At 43.5% G+C, this 24072-nt stretch overlaps 1 protein-coding gene across 3 annotated transcripts in view; it reads right to left on the bottom strand.

Annotated features, from left to right (window-relative positions):
* Window positions 1-23822, bottom strand: part of LOC132820875 (SAM domain-containing protein SAMSN-1-like) — a 111349-nt gene extending 87527 nt beyond the window's left edge. For 2 of the 3 annotated variants that reach the window (XM_060833234.1, XM_060833235.1), the window contains exon 1: window positions 23708-23822. In XM_060833234.1, coding sequence (XP_060689217.1) covers window positions 23708-23767 — 60 coding nt within the window. In that variant the 5' untranslated portion in view covers window positions 23768-23822. Of the gene's footprint in view, window positions 1-19251; window positions 19334-23707 lie in introns of those variants that run through there. The other variant, XM_060833236.1, reaches the window with a different exon arrangement.
* Between the last annotated feature and the right edge of the window lie 250 nt (window positions 23823-24072).

Raw genomic sequence — 24072 nt, 5'->3', positions numbered from 1 at the left:
GAGAAAAGAGTGTAGGAATTAAATGCTACACTGGTGCACCCCAGGGTTCAGCCCTGCTGCGATTGCAAAGCCATTTGGGCAGATCAACAACAAGCCTGCACCTAGAGGAAACCATGGCAGAAAAGTGCTGATACTGTCAAAGTAGGAAGTCGCGTTAATTCTTCAGAAAACCAAAGGAAGAGGTTGTGGGTGGGTTCAAAAGTGACAAGACACTTGGTGTATGGTGTAACAAGCAACAATAAAAACAGTAATGACTCTGTAAATGGAAGTGAGCTCGGTGCTGTGGAAAGGCAGAGGGATTTAGGAATGTACGTTCCTCTGACATTCAAGAAGGTTGACAAAGCTGCGGAAGTAATTTTCTTGTTCCCTTTTTCTTGGCTTGATGTAGTCAAGGAGCACAACTATGTTTTAAGCCAGTCTATGGAATCAGGAGCAGTACGGTGTATTGTCTACTGTTCAGTAACTGTTAGCCACCATTGGGGTATCTCACAGGATATCAAGTCCTGCCATTTCTGGAGCCATTAGCAAAATTTAAGATTTTAAATTCAGTGCACAAAATTCCCCGCTTTATCTGATTTTCAGATGTAGGGTTTTTTTTCTCTCCTTTATTCATTCACAGGCTGAGGGTATCATTGGCTAGACCAGCATTTATTGCCCAGAGGGCAATTCCAGTGGATTTATAGTCACATGTAGGCCAGCAACTGCCTTCCCTATTAGTGAACCAAATGGGATTCATGGTAATCATTAGACTCCTAATTCCAGATATTTATTGAGAGTGGGTATTGAACCGGGGTCCTCAGGACATTATGAGGGTCAACAGTCCAGCGACAATATCACTAGGCCATCTGCTCCCCTTAAGAATACAATGATGAGGTTTCTGTACTGTACAAGAATCCTTTTTTATTACACGTAATCAGAGTCTAGCTACAAATAAACAATTATAAACTACCAGCAAATAACATGACCAACTAACACTCTAATCCCCAAATCAACTTCCCTTTGCACACACAAACAGCAAAAAAATAGATTATGGGATAGTGAAAGCTGGAAAGCAGTTCAATGGTTCCTATTCACATATTAGAGTAAAAAATGAGGTCTGCAGATGCTGGAGATCACAGCTGCAAATGTGTTGCTGGTCAAAGCACAGCAGGTTAGGCAGCGTCTCAGGAATAGAGAATTCGACGTTTCGAGCATAAGCCCTTCATCAGGAATAAGAGAGAGAGCCAAGCAGGCTGAGATAAAAGGTAGGGAGGAGGGACTAGGGGGAGGGGCGATGGAGGTGGGATAGGTAGAAGGAGGTCAAGGTGAGGGTGATAGGCCGGAGTGGGGTGGGGGCGGAGAGGTCAGGAAGAGGATTGCAGGTTAGGAGGGCGGTGCTGAGTTGAGGGAACCGACTGAGACAAGGTGGGGGGAGGGGAAATGAGGAAGCTGGAGAAATCTGAATTCATACCTTGTGGTTGGAGGGTTCCCAGGCGGAAGATGAGGCGCTCCTCCTCCAGCCGTCGTGTAGTTGTGTTCTGCCGGTGGAGGAGTCCAAGGACCTGCATGTCCTTGGTGGAGTGGGAGGGGGAGTTAAAGTGTTGAGCCACGGGGTGATTGGGTTGGTTGGTTCGGGCGGCCCAGAGGTGTTCTCTGAAGCGTTCCGCAAGTAAGCGGCCTGTCTCACCAATATAGAGGAGGCCACATCGGGTGCAGCGGATGCAATAGATGATGTGTGTGGAGGTACAGGTGAACTTGTGGCGGATATGGAAGGATCCCTTGGGGCCTTGGAGGGAAGTGAGTGTGGAGGTGTGGGCGCAAGTTTTACATTTCCTGCGGTTGCAGGGGAAGGTGCCGGGGGTGGAGGTTGGGTTGGTGGGGGGTGTGGATCTGACAAGGGAGTCACGAAGGGAGTGGTCCTTGCGGAACACTGATAGGGGAGGGGAGGGAAATATATCCTTGGTGGTGGGGTCCGTTTGGAGGTGGCGGAAATGGCGGCGGATGATACGTTGTATGCGCAGGTTGGTGGGGTGGTAGGTGAGAACCAGTGGGGTTCTGTCTTGGTGGCGGTTGGAGGAGCGGGGCTCAAGGGCGGAGGAGCGGGAAGTGGAGGAGATGCGGTGGAGGGCATCGTCGATCACGTCTGGGGGGAATCTGCGGTCCTTGAAGAAGGAGGCCATCTGGGCTGTGCGGTGTTGGAATTGGGCCATCTGGGCTGTGCGGTGTTGGAATTGGGCTATTCACATATTGCTGAGATTATGACTCTTATAGTGGTCAGAACGCTGCCTTTCAGTCAACTTCCTCCAGAAACAGAAATTGCCCCAGAAATTGGCAGCATCCTTGGAGAGGGAAGCAGAGATAACATTTCAGGTCCAGTGACCATTCTTTCCTTGTACTTTCTTCCAATGATTTGCAAGAGACACAAGATGGGACCTGTGGAATTCATGGTGAGGGAAGGTTGTGGAGACCAGGTCTTTGAGTATATTTAAAACAGAGATAGATAAGTTCTTGATTGCCAAGGGGATCAAAGGTTATGGGAAAAAGGTCAGAAAATGGGTTTGAAAAATCTATCAGCCGTGACTAAATGGCAGAGCAGACACAATGGGCCGAATGGCCTAATTTCTGCTACTATGTCTTATGGTGCTTTGCTCACTTATAAAAGGCCTCTGATTTACCAGTTAAATGTTTCAGTTTAGAGCTGCTGAGTTATTTTCATTCATTCGTTCACAGCATGTGAGCGTCACTGGCTAGACCAGCATTTATTACCCAGAGGACAGTTGAATGTTAACCACATCGCTGTGGGTCTGGAATCACATACAGGCCAGACCAGGTAAGGATGGCAGATTTGCTTCCCCTAAAGGACATTAATGAACTGACAATTGGCAAAGGATTCATAGTCACCAATAGACTCTCATTTACAGATTATTATGAATTTCAAATTCTCCCATCTGTCATGACCAAAGGACACAGAACATTACCTGAGTCTCTGGATTAACAGTCCAGAAATAATGCCATTAGGCCATTGCCCCCTATCACCTTTCCTGAAGGAAAGATGAACTGGTTTTCTTCAGGTTTAAATTGGGCTTTGACTGTAGAGAACAGGGAGACTGCTCCTCAACAGGTGGAGATCAAAACACTGCTCTGTATTTTGATACCAGCATGAAGCTGTTCAGTTATCGGAGAACCAATCACACAATCGTTGGCTGCCAAAAAGATTGTGGGCGAATGAAAGCTTGAAAGCGGCTCAGTGGTTCCTATTCACTGATATTGGTAACTGGTCACTAGTCCACTGCCTGATTAACATCATATTGCACCCAGTTGCACCTGTGCATAGAACTCAGTGGTTAGTATAACTACCTCACAGCACTGGAGAACTGGGGTTGATTCCAGCCTCGGGCAACTGTCTATGTGGAGTTTGCACATTCTCCCTGTGTCTGTGTAGGTTTCCTCTGGGTGCTCTAATTTCCTCCCACAGTCCAAAGATGTGCAAGTTAGATAGATTGGCCATGCTAAATTGTCCATAGTGTGCAGGCTGGGTGAATTATCAATGGAAAATACTGGAATATAGGGATATGGTGGGTCCGGGTATTCTTTGATAGTTGGCATGTACTCAATGGGCTGAATGGTCTGCTTCAATTACTGCTTGTTCAAACATTGTTTTTGATGTGCTTGCCATAACTGTCAGGTAATTTGCTTTATAAAACATGCAACTATCCTTTAAAATGTTAGTTTTAAGAAGCATTTCCCACATTGTTGTGAAGATGGTGGATTAATTTATTGGGACGTTCTCCCAGTTACCCCAGCTAATATCTATCTCTCAATCAACATGACCTTAAAGACCATCAGTGGGATCTTGTTATGCACAAATTGACCATCAGGCGCCTACATGAGAACAGAGACTACAAAAAAAGAGCAGGACTGGCAGACATCCTGTTCCCTCTGAGAGCTGGCTCTGAGGGAGCTGGATCAGTGTCGAGGAGTGAAAGGACTCTGCTCTTTTCCCTGTGTTAGAGGAGGAGAGGAGACTGATTCTGTGTCTTTGTGTTAGAAAAAACAGAGACTACAAAGCAGTTGAAAAATGATTCGGAGTGTCCTGATTTATGAAAGGCAGTGGACAAATACAAATAAACAGTATTCTTTTGGGTTAGAAGGTAAGTCTGCAGAATCCTCCTCCTCTGGGAATCTGGCAGTGAGATGTTTTCGATTTCGCCTGACAGGGTGTGGGTCACAGAGAGCTGGTTCATGGGGCTTAGAAGAAAGATCAGATGTTGGATTTCAGGGACCATCCCCTTGACTATTTTTTTTAGATTAGATTACTTACAGTGTGGAAACAGGCCCTTCGGCCCAACAAGTCCACACCGACCCGCCTAAGCGCAACCCACCCATACCCCTACATTTACCCCTTACCTACAGGCAATTTAGCATGGCCAATTCACCTGACCTGCACATCTTTTTGGACTGTGGGAGGAAACCGGAGCACCCGGAGGAAACCCACGCAGACACGGGGAGAATGTGCAAACTCCACACAGTCAGTCGCCTGAGGCGGGAATTGAACCTGGGTCTCTGGAGCTGTGAGGCAGCAGTGCTAACCACTGTGCCACCGTGCTACCTCAAAATTGCTTTCACAGTTAGCAAACTTTGTAACCAACTAGGGAGGTAAGTAGTTGGGATGATGGTGGGGTTAGACCCGTGTGTGGCCAATAGTTGAGGGCATAGGTTGACGGTGAGAGGAGAAAGATTGAAAAGGGACCTGAGGACTAACTCTCTCACCCAGAGAGTTTTGCGATCGAATGAGGTACCAGAAGAAATGACAGAATCATGGAATTTCTGCAGTGTAGAAGCAGGCCATTCAGCCCATTGAGTACATGCCAACTATCCAAAGGCCATCCAGACCCATCTTATCCCAGTAATCTGTATTTCCCATGTCTAATCCACCTGGCCTGCACACTACAGGCAATTTGGCATGGCTCATCTACCTAACCTGCATCTTTGGACTGTGGGAGGAAACCCACAGAGATACAGGGAGATTGTGCAAACTCCACACAGACAGTTGTCCGAGGCTGGAATTGAACCCAGTTGCCCAGTGCTGTGAGATAGTCATGTTCGCCTCTGCGACGCTGTGCCACCCTGTAGCGACAGGTACAGTTGCAACATTTAAAAAACATTTGAACAGCTACATGGATTGGAAATGATTAGAAGGGTGTGGGCCAAACATAGGCAAATGGGACTGGTTCACTTTAGAAAACTTGCTCAAGTTGGACCAAAGGGTCGGTTTCTGTGCTGTACACCTCTATGACTAAGGTAAAAACAATGACTGCTGATGCTGGAAACCAGATTCTGGATTAGTAGTGCTGGAAGAGCACAGCAGTTCTGAATATTCCTGATGAAGGGCTTTTGCCCGAAACGTCGATTTAGCTGCACTTTGGATGCTGCCTGAACTGCTGTGCTCTTCCAGCACCACTGATCCACCTCTAAGTCATCGTTTCCATTCTCAGTAGGGTTGAAAATTAGCGATATGAGATGAGTTAGGTGGATGAGGGCTGATATGTTGGAGAGAGCTGGGGAGTGTACTTGTAAACGAGATAGATCAACCAATTATGGGGTAAATGCTGATACCAATGTAATGGACTGAATGGATTCTTTCTGCGTATAACCTCATCAAAGATTAAGTTCCCTGTTGTTAATATGTTGCTGATGTGCTAACTCCCTGACAGTTTGGAGTTGACCCCTTTCAAAGAGATTCATTTTGTAAGAGAAGGCGAGAGAGCTGTTATTTGAGTGATGTGTGAAAGATCATGAGCATAAAGCCCTGGCAGAAGTGTGAATTCTTTTTAACAGCAAACAGGACAAAGATAGTTGATATTTGACCAAAGTGAATTGTTAATTCTGCGAATCAGATTTGTGAACGTGTGCCTCCCCACTCTCCCACTTCCTCTGCCAGCTGTTCCATCTGCCACCTGCCATCTGTACACACAAGTCTATTGTTATAATCGTGACTGCACAATTCCAAAAAGGAACTGCAGTTAGCGTCGGACACTGAACAGGCTGAGTCCGATGAATTTAACTGTTTGAGTGGAAAGGATTACAGGCCAAATGATAAAGCACTCCATACAGGGCTTGCAGCTGTTGGAAATTGATTCCTGGACACATCTGATTGTTTCCGCTGGAGCCCAGTGGCTGTGACCTACATCTGGAATGTCTCAGATCCATCTGAGAGATTGAAGGTCAGATTCCAGGTGGATACTTGTGGATACTCCATCTTCTGGTTGAGATATCAAACGCACACCCTGTCTGTTCTGTGAAGGGTCTCACTACTTGTAGAAGGAATTGTGGTGCCATTGAATGATTTGAGACTGAGATCAACAAATTTCTGTTTGTAGGTGAATCCAAGAATGTGAGCAAATAAAGAAAAATGCAGTTATGATGCAGATCTGACAGGAGCTAATTGATTCAACAGAGCAGGTCAAAAGGCTGAATGTCCTCCTCTGTTCCTTGGTGTTTGCCTCTTAGGAAGGGTGAGAAAAGTCTATATACTTCCTCTCTCTACCTCCATCTTCCTCCAGACCTTCATTGAAGGCCATTCAAACATCTTAACCCTCAGCCTCTGGAGTTCTCTGTCCTAAGCCCTTTTACTTCATGCCTTCTTATAACTAGTTGGTTGAAGGGAATGCTGTTCTGAGCAGCGTCTGTTTCATAGAAACTTAGAAATTAGGATCAAGAGTAGGCCTTTGAGCCTGCTCTGCCATTTAATATAATCCTGGCTGATCATCCAACTTAGTCCTCTGTTCCCTCTCTGTCCCCTTTTTCTTCAGTGCCTTTAGCCCTAAGAGCTATATCTGACTTCTTATTGAAAATATTCAATGTTTCTTTCAACTGCTTTCTGTGGCAGAGAATTCCACAAGATCACCAGTCTCCGGGTTGTGGGCCCTGGTTCTGGGCTCACTTGTCATTGGTAATATCCTTCCTGCCTTAAACCTGTCCAGTCTTCTCCAGTGAATATAATCCTAACCAATCCAGTCCCTCTGCATACCAGAGTCCTGCCATACCAGGAATCAGTCTGGTAAATTTGGTTACACTCCCTCATTAACCAAAATGTCCTCCCTCACATAAGGAGACCAAAATCGCTCGCAATACTTTGATGTGGAGGTACCGATGTTGGACTGGAGTGGACAAGATCAGAGGTCAGATGACCCTAGGTTATAGTCCAACAGGCTTATTTGGAATCATAAGCATTTGGAGGGAGCGTTGCCCCTTTGTCAGCTGAAGACTATTCAATTACAGCAAGACATTTCTGCTCCAGTAACTCCATCATCTATCTCCAATAGCCAGCTGATTGCTAACATGTCTTTATGGTACATGCTTTAACACAGAAGTGGCAAATGCCTATGAGCTGGAGATAACCATTGCCACTGTACCTCATTGACCCACTCTACAATGACCTTGCTCACCTTTCATCTCAGCGCCCTATATAGAGCAATGTTTCTGAGCAAAATCCCTCTAGCCAATATCCTCTGGATCAAGGAATGTGAATTGACGGAAATCACTAACAGCTTCATTGTGGCAAACCCCCATCTGTTGAATGGCAGCCATTCAACAGTAAGAGTGCTAAACAGCTTCAGGACCAACCAGTGATTCCCTGTGCAGCCAATCCCCACCACTGGGGCCTTGGTAGTGAAACAGTGGTGCTGGAAAAGCACAGTATGTCAGGCAGCATCTGAAGAGCAGGAGAATGGACGTTTCAGACACAAGCCCTCCATCAGGAACCTTCAGATTCCTGATGACCGCCTTATGCCTGAAACGTCAATTCTCCTGCTCCTCAGATGCTACCTGACCTACAGTGCTTTTCCAGCACCACACTCTTGATTCTGATTTCCAGCATCTGCAGTCCTCACTTTCTCTCTCTGGGGCCTCAGTATCAACTTCCTTTCTTACTGAGATGCAATCAATGCTTCATGGTACTGTACTGAGGAGTGACCCCTCTACAGGTTAAGTGATGGAATAATCACCTCAAACTCAGCAAATTAGGAAGTAATGCTTGAGTTACAGGGATTTACAATTGCAGCTTCTCTGCTGACTGTCTTTTAGTGCACTACATATAATAGATTGCCAGTTCAAGTGGAAACCCTGACTCACCCCAAGCGACGTTTAATTTAGAGATGAGAATGATAATGCAACCAATACCTCTCAAGATGAAAAGTTGCCAAAGAATGAATTGCTATAAACTGTTATGACCCCAACTGGCATTATTGCTGGACATGGCAGATTCCAGACAGAAAACGGGCTTGATTGATTTTGGTTTTAGTTTTAATGAGGTGTGCTTCCTCTGAAGCACGAACACATATTGCTGTAGATTTGCTTTTGATCATAAAATAGAAGCTCATCATAAAAAGTCCATAAAGGCAAACATAGAATAACCCAAACTGGTTGTACAAAACACAAATATAAGGATTTTGAAACACACCCAATCACATTACACAGTAATCCAAATTGCATTCCTTTGCAGAACTCATATCAGAGAGAATTATTTTTTCAATCACAATTATAGGGCTTAGTTTATTGATGGTTTCAATTGCCAGTGTCAAGAATCTGCTAGCCTTTTCCTTGAGTCTTCATGAACTGAGCTTTGATTTTTTCAATTTCAAACAATCGCTTCTGAGTTTTAACCAAACACCTCTGGTCTGAAACTTTCAAACTGAACTCTTCATACTATGGTAATCAATTTCTTAACATTTCAAAATTATAACTTTTCTTTAGAAGCAACTGTTTTATATATTAAGGTGCAGCCAAGACTTCTACAAACATGAAACAAAATTGTGGGCATTTTCTCAAAGTGAAAAAATGTCCAGAATCTTCTAACTGAAACTTAATGTATATCATTGTTTATTCATTTGTCTTTACATGTAAAATTACTCTTAATGAGAACAAAATACCAGAATGAGACTTTGCAGAAAGACTTTCTCAAATTGTGTTTTAGACAAAATTATCATGGCTACAGAAATTCTTACACTTAATCATTAAACCCTTCCATAGTCACAGACAAAACTCATATGCCACTAGTGCAAAATCCAAAGCCTAAAATTATTTTGTATAAAATGTAGTTAATTCACACTTCTTAAATCAGACCTCTCTCTAAAGAAGAATGAAAATTTATCTTTAAAGGACATTTTTATGACGCATCAAAAACTATCTTAACATGACATCTGTGCATATAAACATTAGTAACACATTGACATTAAACTTAGAATGAAATTCCCAGCACTAACTTTTTATATGAGTTCATGAACATGATATCAATCTTCAAATATGCTCTTGATAAAATGTCTGCTCTGCCATTTTCTCTTCCACTCATATTTTCAAAGTATACATTTGAAGAATTAAGCTCTACTGAAAAAAATCACAAGTTTTGTCCCAAGCATTTTTCAAAACAATCAAAAAGAGTGTGGTCTCTATAAACAATGGTTTCTTCCACATTGTTAGCAATGTAAATCTTAAAATGATACTGAGACAACACATGAGTCTGAAATTAAGAGTCCATTGATGACCATGTTGCAGATTAAAAGGGGAAAATCCCACCTGGTTCACTAATCTCCTTTATGGAAGGAAATTTGCCATCCATACCTGGTCTGGCCTATATCCTCCTCCAGACCCACATCGACATAGTTGACTCTAAACTGGCTTCCAGATATAGGGATGGGCAGTAAATACTGCGCATATGTAGTGAATTAAAATATAGTCAGTTATAGAGGTGTACAACAGACCCTTTGGACCAACTCATCCATGCCAACCAGATATCCTACTATATGGGCGATATGGTGGCTCAGTGGTTAGCATTGCTGCCTCACAGCGCCAGTCATCTCGGGTGACTGTGTGGAATTTACACATTCTCCTCATGTCTGTCTGGGTTTACTCTGGTTTCCTCCCACAAACCAAAGATGTGTTGGTTAGGTGCATAAGTCAGAGGGAAATGGGTCTGGGTGGATTACTCTTTAGAGGGTGCCCGAAACGTCGAATTTCCTGTTCCTTGGATGCTGCCTGACCTGCTGTGCTTTAACCAGCAACACATTTTCAGCTGTTGGGTCAAATGGCCTGTTTCCACACTGTAGATAATTTAAATCTAGTCCCATTTGCCAGCACTCGGCCCATATCCCTCCAAACCCTTCCTATTCATATACCCATCCAGGTGCCTTTTAAATGTTGCATTTGTACCAGCCTCCACCACTTCCTCTGTCAACTCATTCCACACACACACCATTCTCTGCGTGAAAACATTACTTCTTAGGTCCTTTTTAAATTTTTCCCCTCTCACCCTAAACCTATGTCCTCTAGTTCTGGACTACCCCACCCCAGGGAAAAGACCCTTGTCTCTTTACCCTATCCATTCCCCTCATGATTTTGTAAACCTCAATAAGGTCCCCCCTCAGACTCTGACGCTCCAGAGAGAACAGCTCCAACCTGTTCAGACTCTCCCTATAGTTCTTCTATATAATGTGATGGTTGTGTTCTTGTGCAACTCCGTGTTATAGAAACGTCACACTTTAGAAACAGTGTTTACAGTGTTGGTGCTGTAGTTACATTGCAGCCGACTTATATTTAATAGTTCATCCTTTAGAACAGTGCTCCAATTAATCAACTAAGTTATAGCAAATTCGGGTTGACGAAACACGTTATAACAAAAACCTGTAAAGGTATTCATTACTTTAACAAGAGACTTGGACCCCCTTATATCCATTGAATTCAAATTGTGATGATCCCAGCTGATGCTATTGCTTCCAAACTGCAATCTGACTTGATTGATCTTTTTGTTCATTTTTCATAAGGTGATGTTTCAGTGAAACCACAACAATGCAATGTTGCAGATTTGGTTTTGACACTAAAACAGAAGTTTATCATACAAAAAGAGCAGAGGGGAACAGAGAATAAAGCAAACTATTTACATATAGTGCAAGTTTAAAAATGTTATAACACATGGCAAAATAAAATCCCATTAATCCCCGCAGCACTCCTTTGCTGTACTCACATCAGAGAGAATTTCCTCCTCCATCACATCTACAGATCTCAGTTCAGTTTTGGATTCAAAACTGGTCTAAAGAATATGGTAGCCACTTCCTCAAATCTTCACACAACAGAGCTTAGACTTTTTGAGTTTCAAATAATTCCTTAGGATTTTAATCAAACATTTCTGGTCTGAAATGTTTAAACTGAACTCTTCACACTGTGCTAACTTAATTTTGAACACTTATAGAACATAGAGCATAGAACATTTCAGTGCAGTACAGGCCCTTCAGCCCTCGATGTTGTGCTGACCTGTGGAACCAATCTGAAGCCCATCTAACCTACACTATTCCATTCTCATCCATATGCCTATCCAATGGCCAATTAAATGCCCTTAAAGTTGGCGAGTCTACTGCTGCTGCAGGTGGTGTATTCTATGCCCCTACTACTCTCTACCTCTCACATCTGACCTTTATCTATTCCCCCTCAATCTAAAGCTATGTCCCCTCATGCTAGCCATCACCATCCAAGGAAAAACGTTTTCATTGTCCAAACTATCTAACCCTCTGATTATCTTATATGTCTCAATTAAGTCACCTCTCAACCTTCTTCTCTCCAATGAAAACAGCCTCAAGTCCCTCAGCCTTTCCTCGTAAGACCTTCCCTCCATACCAGGCAACATTCTAGTAAATCTCCTCTGAACCCTTTCCAAAGCTTCCACATCCTTCCTGTAATGTGGTGGCCAGTTCTAAAGTACCTCCTTTCTTTAGCAGCAACTGTTTTTCACATCTAACTTCAGTCAAGGTGCCTGAAACTATAACATAAAAGGCTTTGTTAAAACCCGAAAGTCAAGAACTAACTCACAATCTACTAATCGAAGCTTATTGCACATCGCTGCTTATTCTGTTCACATAGAAAACTCTTTTAATACAAACAAAATGTGATGACTGTCCAGAATATCTCTCTCTGTCATTCTCTCTCTCTCTCTCTCCCTGTCACTCATTTATACTGGCTACAGAAATCATGTACACCTAATAGCTACAAACCAAAGCCACACGCCTCAGGCACAAAATCCAAACGCGGTATAAATGTTAAAAAATATGTATATAATATAAAATTTAACGCAATCCTGCCAATGCCAAAGGGTAAATGTGCTAAATTCTTCAGAGAGTCCTTCCCGAAAAGACTCGTGATTTGAGAATGGGGTTAACGCCACTGGTGCATTTTGATTGGCAGCACTAAGGATGGCAGTCGGTGATATGCTGGCACCTACTGTCTGGATTCAGACATGTGTCAGCCGTGAGGAGTGGCATCATGAACCAGTAACTGCAGGCACTAATCGCATGAGCTACACGGCAGTTCCCTCACTGTCGCTCAGTCAAAACCCAAGAACACACTCCCTAATTGCATTTTGGGTTTACGTACAATAAATGAGCTGCAGCAGTTCAAAAGGTAGCTCACCACCACCTTCTCAAGGGCAACCAGGGGTGGGTAATAAATGCTGGCCTGGCCATCAATGTCCATTTCCCAAGACTTAGACATTTTTAAAACATTCCTGGTGGTGAAGAGATGAGTAATTCTGAGCCTGAATTTCAGCAACAGTAGTTTGACCCTGATAGCAACAGGGGTGCGTAATGGAAACAGATTAAGTGTGTCATGGCAGCGTGTGTCAGATTGTAGAGATAGCACTAGTCCCTTACCACAGTTGCTGCTGCTATAGAACCTTAACTCTGTAACATCCTCCTGCCCTCTGAGATCTTTACCCTTCTCCAATTCTGTTCTCCATCTTCTTCCACTGATTTCAACGTTCCTGTAAACCTTTGTCAAGCTTTCAACTGGCTTTTCTAATACCTCCCTCAGCATTCAGTGTCAAATTCAATTCAATAGTTGCTCCTGTGAAGCCCCTTCATTGTTTCAATGGTGCTACATAAATGCACCTTGTTTTTCTTGCCATGTGCATAATTGAGTCCTCACACACAATTACATTCCCACCACAACATTGATGCAATTTGCATATTTCAGTTAGTATCCGTACCACATTGCAACTAATGACGAACATAGCTAGTGCAGGAAATAGGAGCAGGAGTAGGCCATTCAGCCCCTTCAGCTTGCTTCACCATTCAGTACGACCTTCTATCTCAGCACCACTTTCCTGCACCATCCCCATATCCCTCAATGTATTTAATATTCAGGAAACTGTTCCAAACAGTCTTGAATATACTCAATGATTGAGCTTCCCCAGTCCTCTGGAGTCGAGAATTCCAAAAAGACACCAACGTCAGAGCAAAGAATTTCCTCCTCCTCTCAGTCCGAAACAGCTTGCCCTTTATTCTGAGACTGTATCTCATAGTCCTCCACACCACACCCGCATCTACCACAGATATCCTTGAAGATCTTTGTCTGCAAGTGGAATAATGCTGCACTGAGAGACAGAATGCTTTTAAAGGCTAGAAAGAGTCCCTTCAGCCCATTGTGTCCATACCAGTCATCGACCATCCACCTATTCTAGTCCCATTTCCCAGCACTTGGCCCAAAGCCTTGCATGTTGTGGCATTTCAAGTGCTCATCTAAATACTTCTTAAATATCTTGAAGTTTCTTGCCTTTACCACCCTTTTCTAAATTCTAAAGGCATCAAGGGAATGAGAAGAAAGCAGGAATATGACATCAAGATAGAGGATTGGCCATGATCATATTGGATGGTGGTGTAGGCTTGAGGGCCAAATAGCCTCGTTCTGCTCCTAGTTTCTATGTGTTTGGGTAGTCAGTTCCGCTATATTGTGCATTTGCATTCAATGTTTTAAATTCATTCATGGGATGTGGACATTGATAACTGGGTCAGCATTTCTTGCCTGTCCCTTGTTGCCATTGAGAAGGTAGTGGTGGGCGGCCTTCTTCAACTGCTGTAATCCCTGCGGTTCAGGTACACCCATCACACTGTTAGGGAAGGACTTCCCAGACTTTGACCCAGTGACGTTAAAACTCAATTGGAAACAACTGCCTTGAAACTGACCTCTCACCATAACTCCAGAGGGAGAACTCTCAGGGAGATGGCTCCAATGCATTGAAGATCAGAAGAAGATCAAATCATTTCACAATCATCAAATCCAAGACAAAAATTGCTTTGAAGTTTCCATACACATGGACTTTCCCAAACTGCTTGGGGTAAGGCTTATTTATTATTGCCATAATCCTAGAGGACCAAGGGGCTGTTCTCCCATTAGAGAGAGGTGACTGGCAGTGGTTTAACCGGAGGGTCACCACACCTCAAGTGAGGGGAGAGGTTGAGAAGGAGAGTCCTTCATGTTAGCCTCAGCCAATGTGGGAATTTTTCAAATGGTGAGCATCAAAAGCTTGTGGGAGCTACGTTGACTACAAGAATAAAGTCATGTCACTGACATTATGGAGAGAGATACATAAAAATGAAGGGTGACTTAAACGGTTTGGTTGAATGACTGTCCTTGGTGCTTGGGAGTTCAATGTTTTCTGTTGAATCCAAATTGGGTTCAGTATGTTTCGAGGATGACTTACTCCAAAACCATAACATCAAACCCAACCCCAAACGCCAAACACCAGTAATACCAGATCTCCTGACCAATCCCAATCAAGGTAATCCACTCAGAGATGAATCATTGGAATTCTTTACCCAGCAGCATGTGATCACTGACTATATTGAAGACAGAGGTGATAGATTTTGGAATATTAACAACATCAAGAATAATGGGGAAAGTGGGAAGAATGGAGCGTTAAAGTCAAAAAGTGTAGTGCTGAAAAGGCATAGCAGGTCAGGCAATATCCGAGGGGCAGGAGAGTCGACATTTCAGGCACAAGCCCTTATTCCTGATGAAGGAACCTAGATACCCCCTGTAACCTAGTTACCTCAATTGTTTTCACAGCAGTTCAAATTTAACCAGTCAGATTAAATTATGCCCCAATAAACTAAAACCCAATCAAATTTGAATTTTACTGCTTTGATAACATTGAACCAATGAGACAATTCAATGTTTGGGGTATAAAAAAACAGGCATTTTGGACAGTTGACCAGAAAGAGCACCAACTACCAATGAAAGACAGCTATTCACCACACTCTCTATCAAAGGTACCCTTTTCTTATGAAACATCTTTGCAGCAGAACACCGAGATGACCCAGGGAGATCTACAAACAGAGAAAGATCGACACCAGAGGCAACAGCTGTTGTCCGATTTTGAAAATTAAGATGCTGCAAATTTAATAGGAGCATTATTGGATCAGTATATTAGATTGGATTCCCTACAGTATGGAAGCAAGTCCTTCGGCCCAACAAGTCCACACTGACCCTCTGAAGAGTAACCCACCCAGACCCATTTCCCTCTGACTAATGCACCTAGCACTATGGGCAATTTAGCATGGCCAATCCACCCTGACCTGCACATCTTTGGACTGTGGGAGGAAACCGGAGCACCCAACGGAAAACCATGCAGACACAGGGAGAATGTGCAAACTCCACACAAACAGTCAACCTGGTTGGGGGGATGGGGGATTTGGGGATGGGAGATGACGGGTGGGGAATAGGGCATGGGATGGAGGGGTGGGGAATGGGGGATGGGAAATGGGTGATGGGGATGGAGTGTTGAGTTTGGGGGATGGCGGATGGGTTTGGGGTTTGGGGAATGGGGATGGAGGTTGGGGATGGGGGAATGGTGTTGGGAAATGGGTTATGGGGGTGGGGGATGGGGGAATGGTTTTGGAGAATGTGGGAATGGTGTTGGGGAATAGGGGCTGGGGGTGGGGGATGGGGGAATGGTGTTGGGGAATGGGGGTGGGGTGGGGGATGGGGAAACGTTTTTTGAGAATGGGGGAATGGTTTTGGGGAATGGGGATGGGGATGGGGAATGGGGGATAGGGGAATAATGTTGGGGAATGGAGGTTGGGGGTGGGGGTTGGGGGATAGGGGTATGGTGTTGGGGAGTAGGGGCTGGGGATGGGGGATGGGGGACAAGGGAATGGTGTCAGGGAATGGGGGAATAGGGGAATGGTTTGGGGGAATGGGGGATGGGATTGGGGAATGGGGGTGGGGAATGGGGGCACACTGAATGTGTCAGAATTGAAAGAGATGCATATTGGTGGGTTCAGTGTTTTAAGAGTAAGAGAACAAAAATGGATAGGTTGTCCTCAGACATCATTTAGTCTTAATGAGGTGAAACTGGTTCCAGGGATGAAAGGCCCTCTCCTGTTCCTCTGCGACTATATTTGAAATACTGTGAACTCTACAAATGAAATCTTGTTTCAGACCTAAATTGCTTGTAGTCTTGTCACTTCCACCCTGGGCTTTCTTTCACTTCAAATCTACATCATCCTGTTATTGACTGACCTGCAACCTGAAAGGGTTTCTCCCTGTTTACCCTGAGGTGCCTCTATTAAATCTCCTCTTAACTTTCCTCTCTGTTCTGTTCTGAGAAGACCAATTGTGGACCCTCCAAGCTGACTATGGGGCACTTCCCTTCGGTCGCTGAGGTGTAGAGTTTAAGAGCAGGGAGGTTATACTCAAACTGTATGAGATATTAGTTAGGCCACAGTTAGAATCCACATTAAAGGAGGAATGCGATAGCATTGGAGATTTGCCAGGATTTTGCTCCGGGCTAGAGAGTTTCAATGATGTTAGACTGGGGGTGTTTTTCTTAGAGGGGTAAGTGATTGAAATATATAAAATTATGAGGCGCGTAGACAGGGTAGACAGGAAGAAACCATTCCCCTTGAAGGAAGGATCAATATTTTGGGTGGCACAATGGTTAACTCTGCTGCCTCACAGTGCTAGAGACCCGGGTTCAATTTCTGCCTCAGGCAACTGTCTGTGTGGAGTTTGCACATTCTCCCCGTGTCTGCGTGGGTTTCCTCCGGGTGCTCCGGTTTCCTCCCACATTCCAAAAATGTGCACGTTAGGTGAATTGGCCATGCTAAATTGCCTGTAGTGTTAGGTGTAGGGGAATGGGTCTGGGTGGTTGCCTTTCAGAGGGTTGGTGTGGGCTTGTTAGGCCGAAGGGCCAGTTTCTATACTGTAAGTAATCTAATCTAATCTTGAAGGGGCCCAGATTAAAGGTAAGAGGCAGGAAGTTTAGGGGGAATGTGAGGAAATATCTTTTTCATCCACAGGATGATGGGAATCTGGAACTCATTCTCTGTAAGGATGGTCGAAGCAGAAACCATCCTAATAGTGAAGAAGCATTTAGAAACATACTTGCAATGGCAAGACATTACAGGGCTCTGGGCCAAGTTTTGGATAACATGATTAGAAGAATTAGGTGCTTAGTTTGGACTAGCGTTTGGAGTTGATGAGCCGAAGGACCTTTTTTTGTGCTGTAGATCTCTCTGACTCTGTGATTCTCTCCACTTCACTGAGGTCCATCATCACTGTTACCATTCTTCTCATTATAGTAACAGAGACTATACCTCGACGTTGGATGGCTATAGGACAATGAATGACAATGAATTACCGAAGGCTAGATTGAATGAGGATGATGGGGAGTGTCATCCATTGGCTGGAGAGCTGATGGGACCCTAGTGGTACTCTTTATGAGGAAAGTCCTGACATTCAATATCACTCAGGTTCCTGTACAGAGTAACGTTTGGTCTTCCTTGGGATCAGGGACTCTGGCGTTGGAAGGTCCATCCACGAGATCTAATGACCAATCAGGAACCTGAGGGCTGCTGTCTGTGCCATTTGCCAGAAGGCTTGGGAATTGCAAAATTCAAGAAAAGGTTGTGAGGATAAGGCCAGCAATATCAGAGCAGACAGTTTAACATCAATGGTGAGGAAGCTTTCAGCATCACGGAGTTGGTTATATAAATGTCAGTGCATTAACAATCCAGAACCCCAGGTTAATGATGTTGGGGACTTGGGTTCAAATCCCACCATGGAAGCTGGTGAAATTTGAATTCAATAAAAATATAACATTAAAAAAGTCCAATAGCGGTCATGTGTTGCTGGAAAAGCGCAGCAGATCAGGCAGCATCCAAGGAACAGGAAATTCGACATTTCGGGCATAAGCCCTTCATCAGGAAATGGAACATCCCATTCCTGATGAAGGGCTTATGCCCGAAACGTCGAATTTCCTGTTCCTTGGATGCTGCCTGACCTGCTGCGCTTTTCCAGCAACACATTTTCAGCTCTGATCTCCAGCATCTGCAGACCTCACTTTCTCCCCAATAGCGGTCATGTCAATTATTGTAAAAACCCATCTAGTTCATTAATGTCCTTTGGGGGAGGAAATTGCCATCCTTACTTGGTCTGGGCTATATGTGACTACATGTGACATGTGACGGACTCTGACCTCCCCTTTCAGTAATTATGGATGGGCAATAAATGATGGCCTGAGCAAGTGAACAAACAAAAATAAAACAGCATTTGTAGTGCCATGGAGAAAGGTAGGTTGATGAGGAAGTATCAGGATGGATTTCTGAAGGGGGGAATTGTTTTTGACTAACTTTTTGGGGATTTTTTGAAGACTGGGTAACAAAAGAGTCAGTGAGGGTAACTTGGTGTGTACAGACTTCCAGAGAGAATTAAATGCACAACAGAGGGGAAAACCCATAACTTATTAAATGAAAGGCAGATTAGCGACATGGATGCACAATTGGCTGACTGATAGGAAACAAAGAGTAATGAGAGAGATTTAATAAACAAAGAGGAACACAGAGTCCATGGCTACTTTTCAGGGAAGGGAGATGGACAATGAAATTCCCCAGGGGTCAGAAATGGGATCCTTTTTTTCCCCGATTATATATTTGATTATCTAGATCTTGGCATGCAGGGGATAACTTCAAAGTTTGCAGATGGTTTGAAGCTCAACAACATTGTAAACTGTAAGTATACTTCAAAGGCATAGACAAGTTGGTGGAGTGGGTGGCTAAGGTGGTAAACGCAGTTCAATCAAGAGAAGTATGAGGTGATGCATGCTGGGAGGAAGTACATTGACAGACAATACAAAACAAAATATGCAGTTCTAAATGGGGTGCAAGAACAAAGAGACCTGGGTGTATATGTGAGAGATCACTGAAAGTGGCAGGACAGTTGGAGATAGCAGTAAGGAAAGCATACACTGTTCTTGGCTTTATTACCAGGAGCATCGAGTACACGAGAAAGGAGGTGTACAAGACACTTATTAGCTGAAGTGTTGTCCATAGTTCCGGTGTCAGAAAAGGTGTAAATCATCAGAAAAAATGCAAAAGAGGTTTTTCAACAAGAAACCATGGCCCTTGTAATAAATGACAACATTCTATTCGTATTTCTAATCGCTTGCTATACCTGCATTCTAACTTTGTGATTCATGGATAGTTAAACCAATGCAGTTTGGCAGCTAGTTTGAAACACTGATAACCGTGATGTGATTCCTTCTCTCTGGTTCATTGGTGTAAAAAAGCTTCACCCCACACATTCTCAACAGGATCTGTAGTAAAGGTACATTGAGCGTTAAACATTTCAAATGTTTCAAGTTGACCCTCTGCAGTATTTGCAATTACAGGCACATGGTTGTTGACACAGACACTCAAATTCACACACACGTGCCCACTCACATATACACACCTGCTCACAAAGTGTTCACACTCACATGTGCAAACACTCACCTTTACGCTCAACGCGCCTGCACACGTCCCAGTAGTTACTCAAACATGAAATCACACAGACTGATCGCATACAGACATTAGTGTGATACACATACACCCTCATAGACAAATTGGAATATATATGCACAAAGATGAGCACACAATATAAACACACACCTACATACAAGAACACACAAAGATTCGTAAATCTACATTTTAAAGATATTCATCCCACATGTGCACAGAAATGCATTCAGAGAAGTGCATCTCCATGAATATTCCTATGGAAACACGCACTGGAATATCCACATCGTTATATAAACATAAATACTAACGTATGCTTCAAAACCCTCCCATAGCCCAAACCTACATTGTTTAGTTTCTACAGTTAATCTGTTTTCCCAAATTCTAATTATCTGTTCCCTCATGTGCCTCACAAGATTGCTATGGTGCAGAACAAAGCCATCAATCCTGTTTACTTCTGTTGCCTGGTGCAAACCTCCTGCCTTTTCCCAATCTCTCTGCACACCATTTCTATTCAAATAACCACCCGATGCCCATCTTGAATGCCTCAACCGAATCTATTTCCATCACAATTCCATGCAGTACATTTCAGACCCTAACTACTCACTGTGTGAAAAAGTTTATTCTCACATCATCCTTGCTGCACTTGTAATCACTTTAAATCTATGCCCATCTCATTCTTTGTTTCTTTATGAGCGAGATCAGCTTCTCTCAGCTTCACCCTATGCAACCAGCTTGCGATTTCCAAAACCACAATGGGATCTAACCAGATCCACCTTAATTCTGTCTAGCATTTTAAAATCCAAGTCTGTTTCAAAACCCTTTATACATCACAAATAGCAAAAACATCAAACAGAGGGAAGAATTATTGGTGCAGAGAGACAGATTAGAAACCTTGATCCAATCCCTGGACTTCTACAGATGGCTTACATCTATAAAAAAAATTGAGGTAGTTGCTTAATCAAAACCTTTTGAGTCACAAAAAGGAAATTTCGCAAGACAGCACTGAGTAGACATTCTTATTTCATGACTTCTGGTGGTTGCAATCACTGATCATTTATTCTGAGCAGTGTACGATTATTTCAGGAGGCCCTAAATATACTCAGTGCTTGTTTTATAGTTTTGTCGCATTGACTCATCACATCATTAGCTCTAAGCAACACTGAGAATGATGGAGAAATACAACGAGCCTTGCATCATGGAGAGAGAGAGAGAGAGAGAGAGAGAGAGACCTAGAGAGAGAGAGAGCGAAAGAGCGAGAGAGAGAGAGAGAGAGACTGGGAGAGAGAGAGAGAGACAAAGTTAATTTTTTGAGTTCAGTATGACTGTTCTAAAGGACCTTTTCAGAACAAACCACATTCATTTTGCTAATTCTGTCTCTCTGTATCTCTCTCTCTCTCTCCACAAATGTTGCCAGACCTATTGAAATTCTCTACCATTCTTTGTGTTTGTTTCAGATTTCCAGCATCCGCAGGATTTCACTTTGGCTCGACCCGCTTAGTTCCAGGAACTACATAAAACCAAGGTGCTGGGAATCTGAAACAAAAACAGAAATTGCTGAAGAAACTCTATAGATCTGGCATCATCTGTGGGGAGAGAAAGTCGAGTCAATACTTCGGTTTTCTTCAGTTCTCCAGCAATGTCTGTTTCTGTTCCAGGAAATATGTATTCCAAGTCCAAGTCAGTCTTTACTCATATTTCCACCTCCCCGCCCAATCATGATCCTTACATCCCCGATCCCTACTTTCTAACTCTGTCTTCTCCCCTATCCAAAGATGTTAGCTTACACTAAATTCAGGCCTAAAGGTAATCAATATCCAATGGTTCCTCAGTTGAAGATGGAGCCCAGACAACAACAACTTGCACATATACGGAGAGACCTTTAATACAGAGAGCCATCCAAAGCCACTTCACAGGTACGCAAGGAAATAACGTTTGACAGTGATCCACGTTAGGAGAGATATAGGGACAGGTGCTTGACAGCTTTGACATAAAGTACTCCTTAAAGAGAGAGTTTTTCAAAGGGCAGTCCAGAGTTTAAATATTCTTAAAATGCTGGCACAGTGGCTCAGTCGTTAGGACTGCTGCCTCACAGCACCAGGGACCTGGGTTTGCTTCCTCCCTCAGGTGACTGTCTGTGTGGAGTTTGCACATCCTTCCTTTGCCTGTGTGGGCTTCCTCCATGTGCTCCAGCTTCCTCCCACAGTCCACAATCATGTGCATATTGGTGGATCAGCCATGCTAAATTACCCAGAGTGTCCTGGTAATGTGCAGGCTAGGTGGTTTAACCACAGTAAACGTGGAGTTACAGAGATGGGGTAGGTCTGGGTGGGATGCTCGTCGGAGGGTTGCTGCAGACTTGATGGGCCGAATGGTCTCTTTCTGCATTGTAAGATTCTATGACTCAGCAGCTGACAGTAAATAATAGCACAAGCCATTCACTGGATCTTGATTTCACCCTACACTCTGTTCTGCGTTTTTTTCTGCACAGAGGCCACTGAAGAATGTCTCGGAGTGAGAGTTTTGCTGCTTCCCACTTTGTCCAGCACAAATGCCTTAAATGCCAACAGCCATAGCATGGCTGTTACACCAGGCCTCTCTTCGTTCGATAATTCTCCATGGTACTTTCACTCATTGAGTCAAGGGAGAGCTCCACAGGGATGATTCTGAAAATAACCCTTTCATTTTCACTCGCCTTATACAGAATCCAAATGGTCATTATAATTACTCCTATTATACGACAATCACAATAAGACCACAAGGCAGAGGAGCACAAATTAGGCCATTCAGCCCATTGAGTCTGCTCTCCTGTTCAATCATGGCTGATAAGTTTCTCAATTGCATTCTCCAACTTCCTCCCCATAACCCTTGATCCCTTTGATACTCAAGAACTTATCTATCTCAGTCTTAAATATACTCAATGACCTGGCCTCCACAGCCTTCTGTGGCAGTGAATTCCATAGATTCCCCATTCTCTAGCTGAAGAAGTGTCTCCTTATCTCCATTCTAAAAGGTCTTCCCTTTTAGGAGACTGAGGGGTGACCTTATAGAAGTTTATAAGATCATGAGGGGCATGGATAGGACTCCTCTTTTCCTTGGGGTGAGGAGTCCAGAACTATAGGTGAGAGGGAAGAAACATAAAAGGGACCTAAGGGGCAACATTTTCACGCAGAGGGTGGCGCATGTGTGGAATGAGCTGCCAGAGGAAGTGGTGGAGGCTGGTACAATTACAATGTTTAAAAGGCATCTGGATGGGTATATGAATAGGAAGGGTTAAGAGGGATATGGGTCAAAGGCTGGCAAATTAGGTTGGGATATCTGGTCGGCATGGACAAGTTGGACTGAAGGGTCTGTTTCTGTGCTGTAAATCTCTATGGTTCTATGACTCTACTACTAAGGAGTAAAATATCTCCCATTGAAGAGTCTGAATTGATCTATTTTCTTCCCATTTAGTCCATTACATAGGTAAAGGTGCCATAGTCCCCTCTCTCATTATAGAGAGAGACATATAACCTCAGGTGAGGGGAAAGGTTGAGAAGGAGAGTCATTCATGATGTGGGAATTGAACCCACGCTGGTGGCATCACTCTGCATTACAATTCAGCCAACTAAACATACCAATGGAGCCATATGATCCCATTGATTCCTATAGAATGCCAAACTATCAAATGATATTTTTTAGACCCTGCCATTTTACAGAATCTAAATATACAACTTCCCTAGTTATCCGGGTCTGTTCATTAATTAACAATATTACCATAGCTCCAGAGGGACATGCAACTGTTGAGGGTTTAAACTAAGGGTCACCACATCTCAGGTGAAGGGGGAGATTGAGTATGAGAGTCCTTCATGGTAACCTCAGGAATTGGATCATTGCTACTCAGCATCACAAAACCAGTTATCCAGCCACTGAGCTAACTGACCACTGTCTATTAAGACTCATTAGTGTTGTAATGTTTATTATAACAAAAACCCAACGAGCTAATGAAGCTCATGAGTTGGAGTGGTTCCAACAGCAGAGCCTCTACACTGGAAGCTCATGATTACACACTGGAAAATCCCACAATTCAGACATGATATTATATCCTCCCAACAGAGTAAGGACATTTCACAATCCTTCAGAGCTCAACATACCTTCGGTTTTAAGCATTTTTTCTCTTTATCCGAAGCATTTGATACTTTTCGGCGTATCATTTTTCCCAACGTTACTTAAACGCCTGATGCGAAGGAAACAGAAATGATGCTCTGGTTAAACAACAGCTGAAGAAGCAACTGTCATGAAACCACAGAATTTCAGAAGAATTGAGAACTTGACTTCCTCACAGAAACCGGAAGCACTATCAGCAGCGATCAGATGCAGGAACATCTCTGAAAGCCTCTGAACCAGAACTAAAGCACAAAACTGACACAGTATCAGCAAAAAAATCCCTCGATCGCTAATACATACATGTCACCCATAAAATATTAGCAGTTTCTATGTGACAAACTATTAGGTTTTC

The sequence above is a fragment of the Hemiscyllium ocellatum genome, chromosome 12, assembly GCF_020745735.1.
Source record: "Hemiscyllium ocellatum isolate sHemOce1 chromosome 12, sHemOce1.pat.X.cur, whole genome shotgun sequence".
In the NCBI taxonomy this organism is placed as follows: domain Eukaryota; kingdom Metazoa; phylum Chordata; class Chondrichthyes; order Orectolobiformes; family Hemiscylliidae; genus Hemiscyllium; species Hemiscyllium ocellatum.
This window is presented reverse-complemented; position numbering and strand designations above follow the sequence as displayed.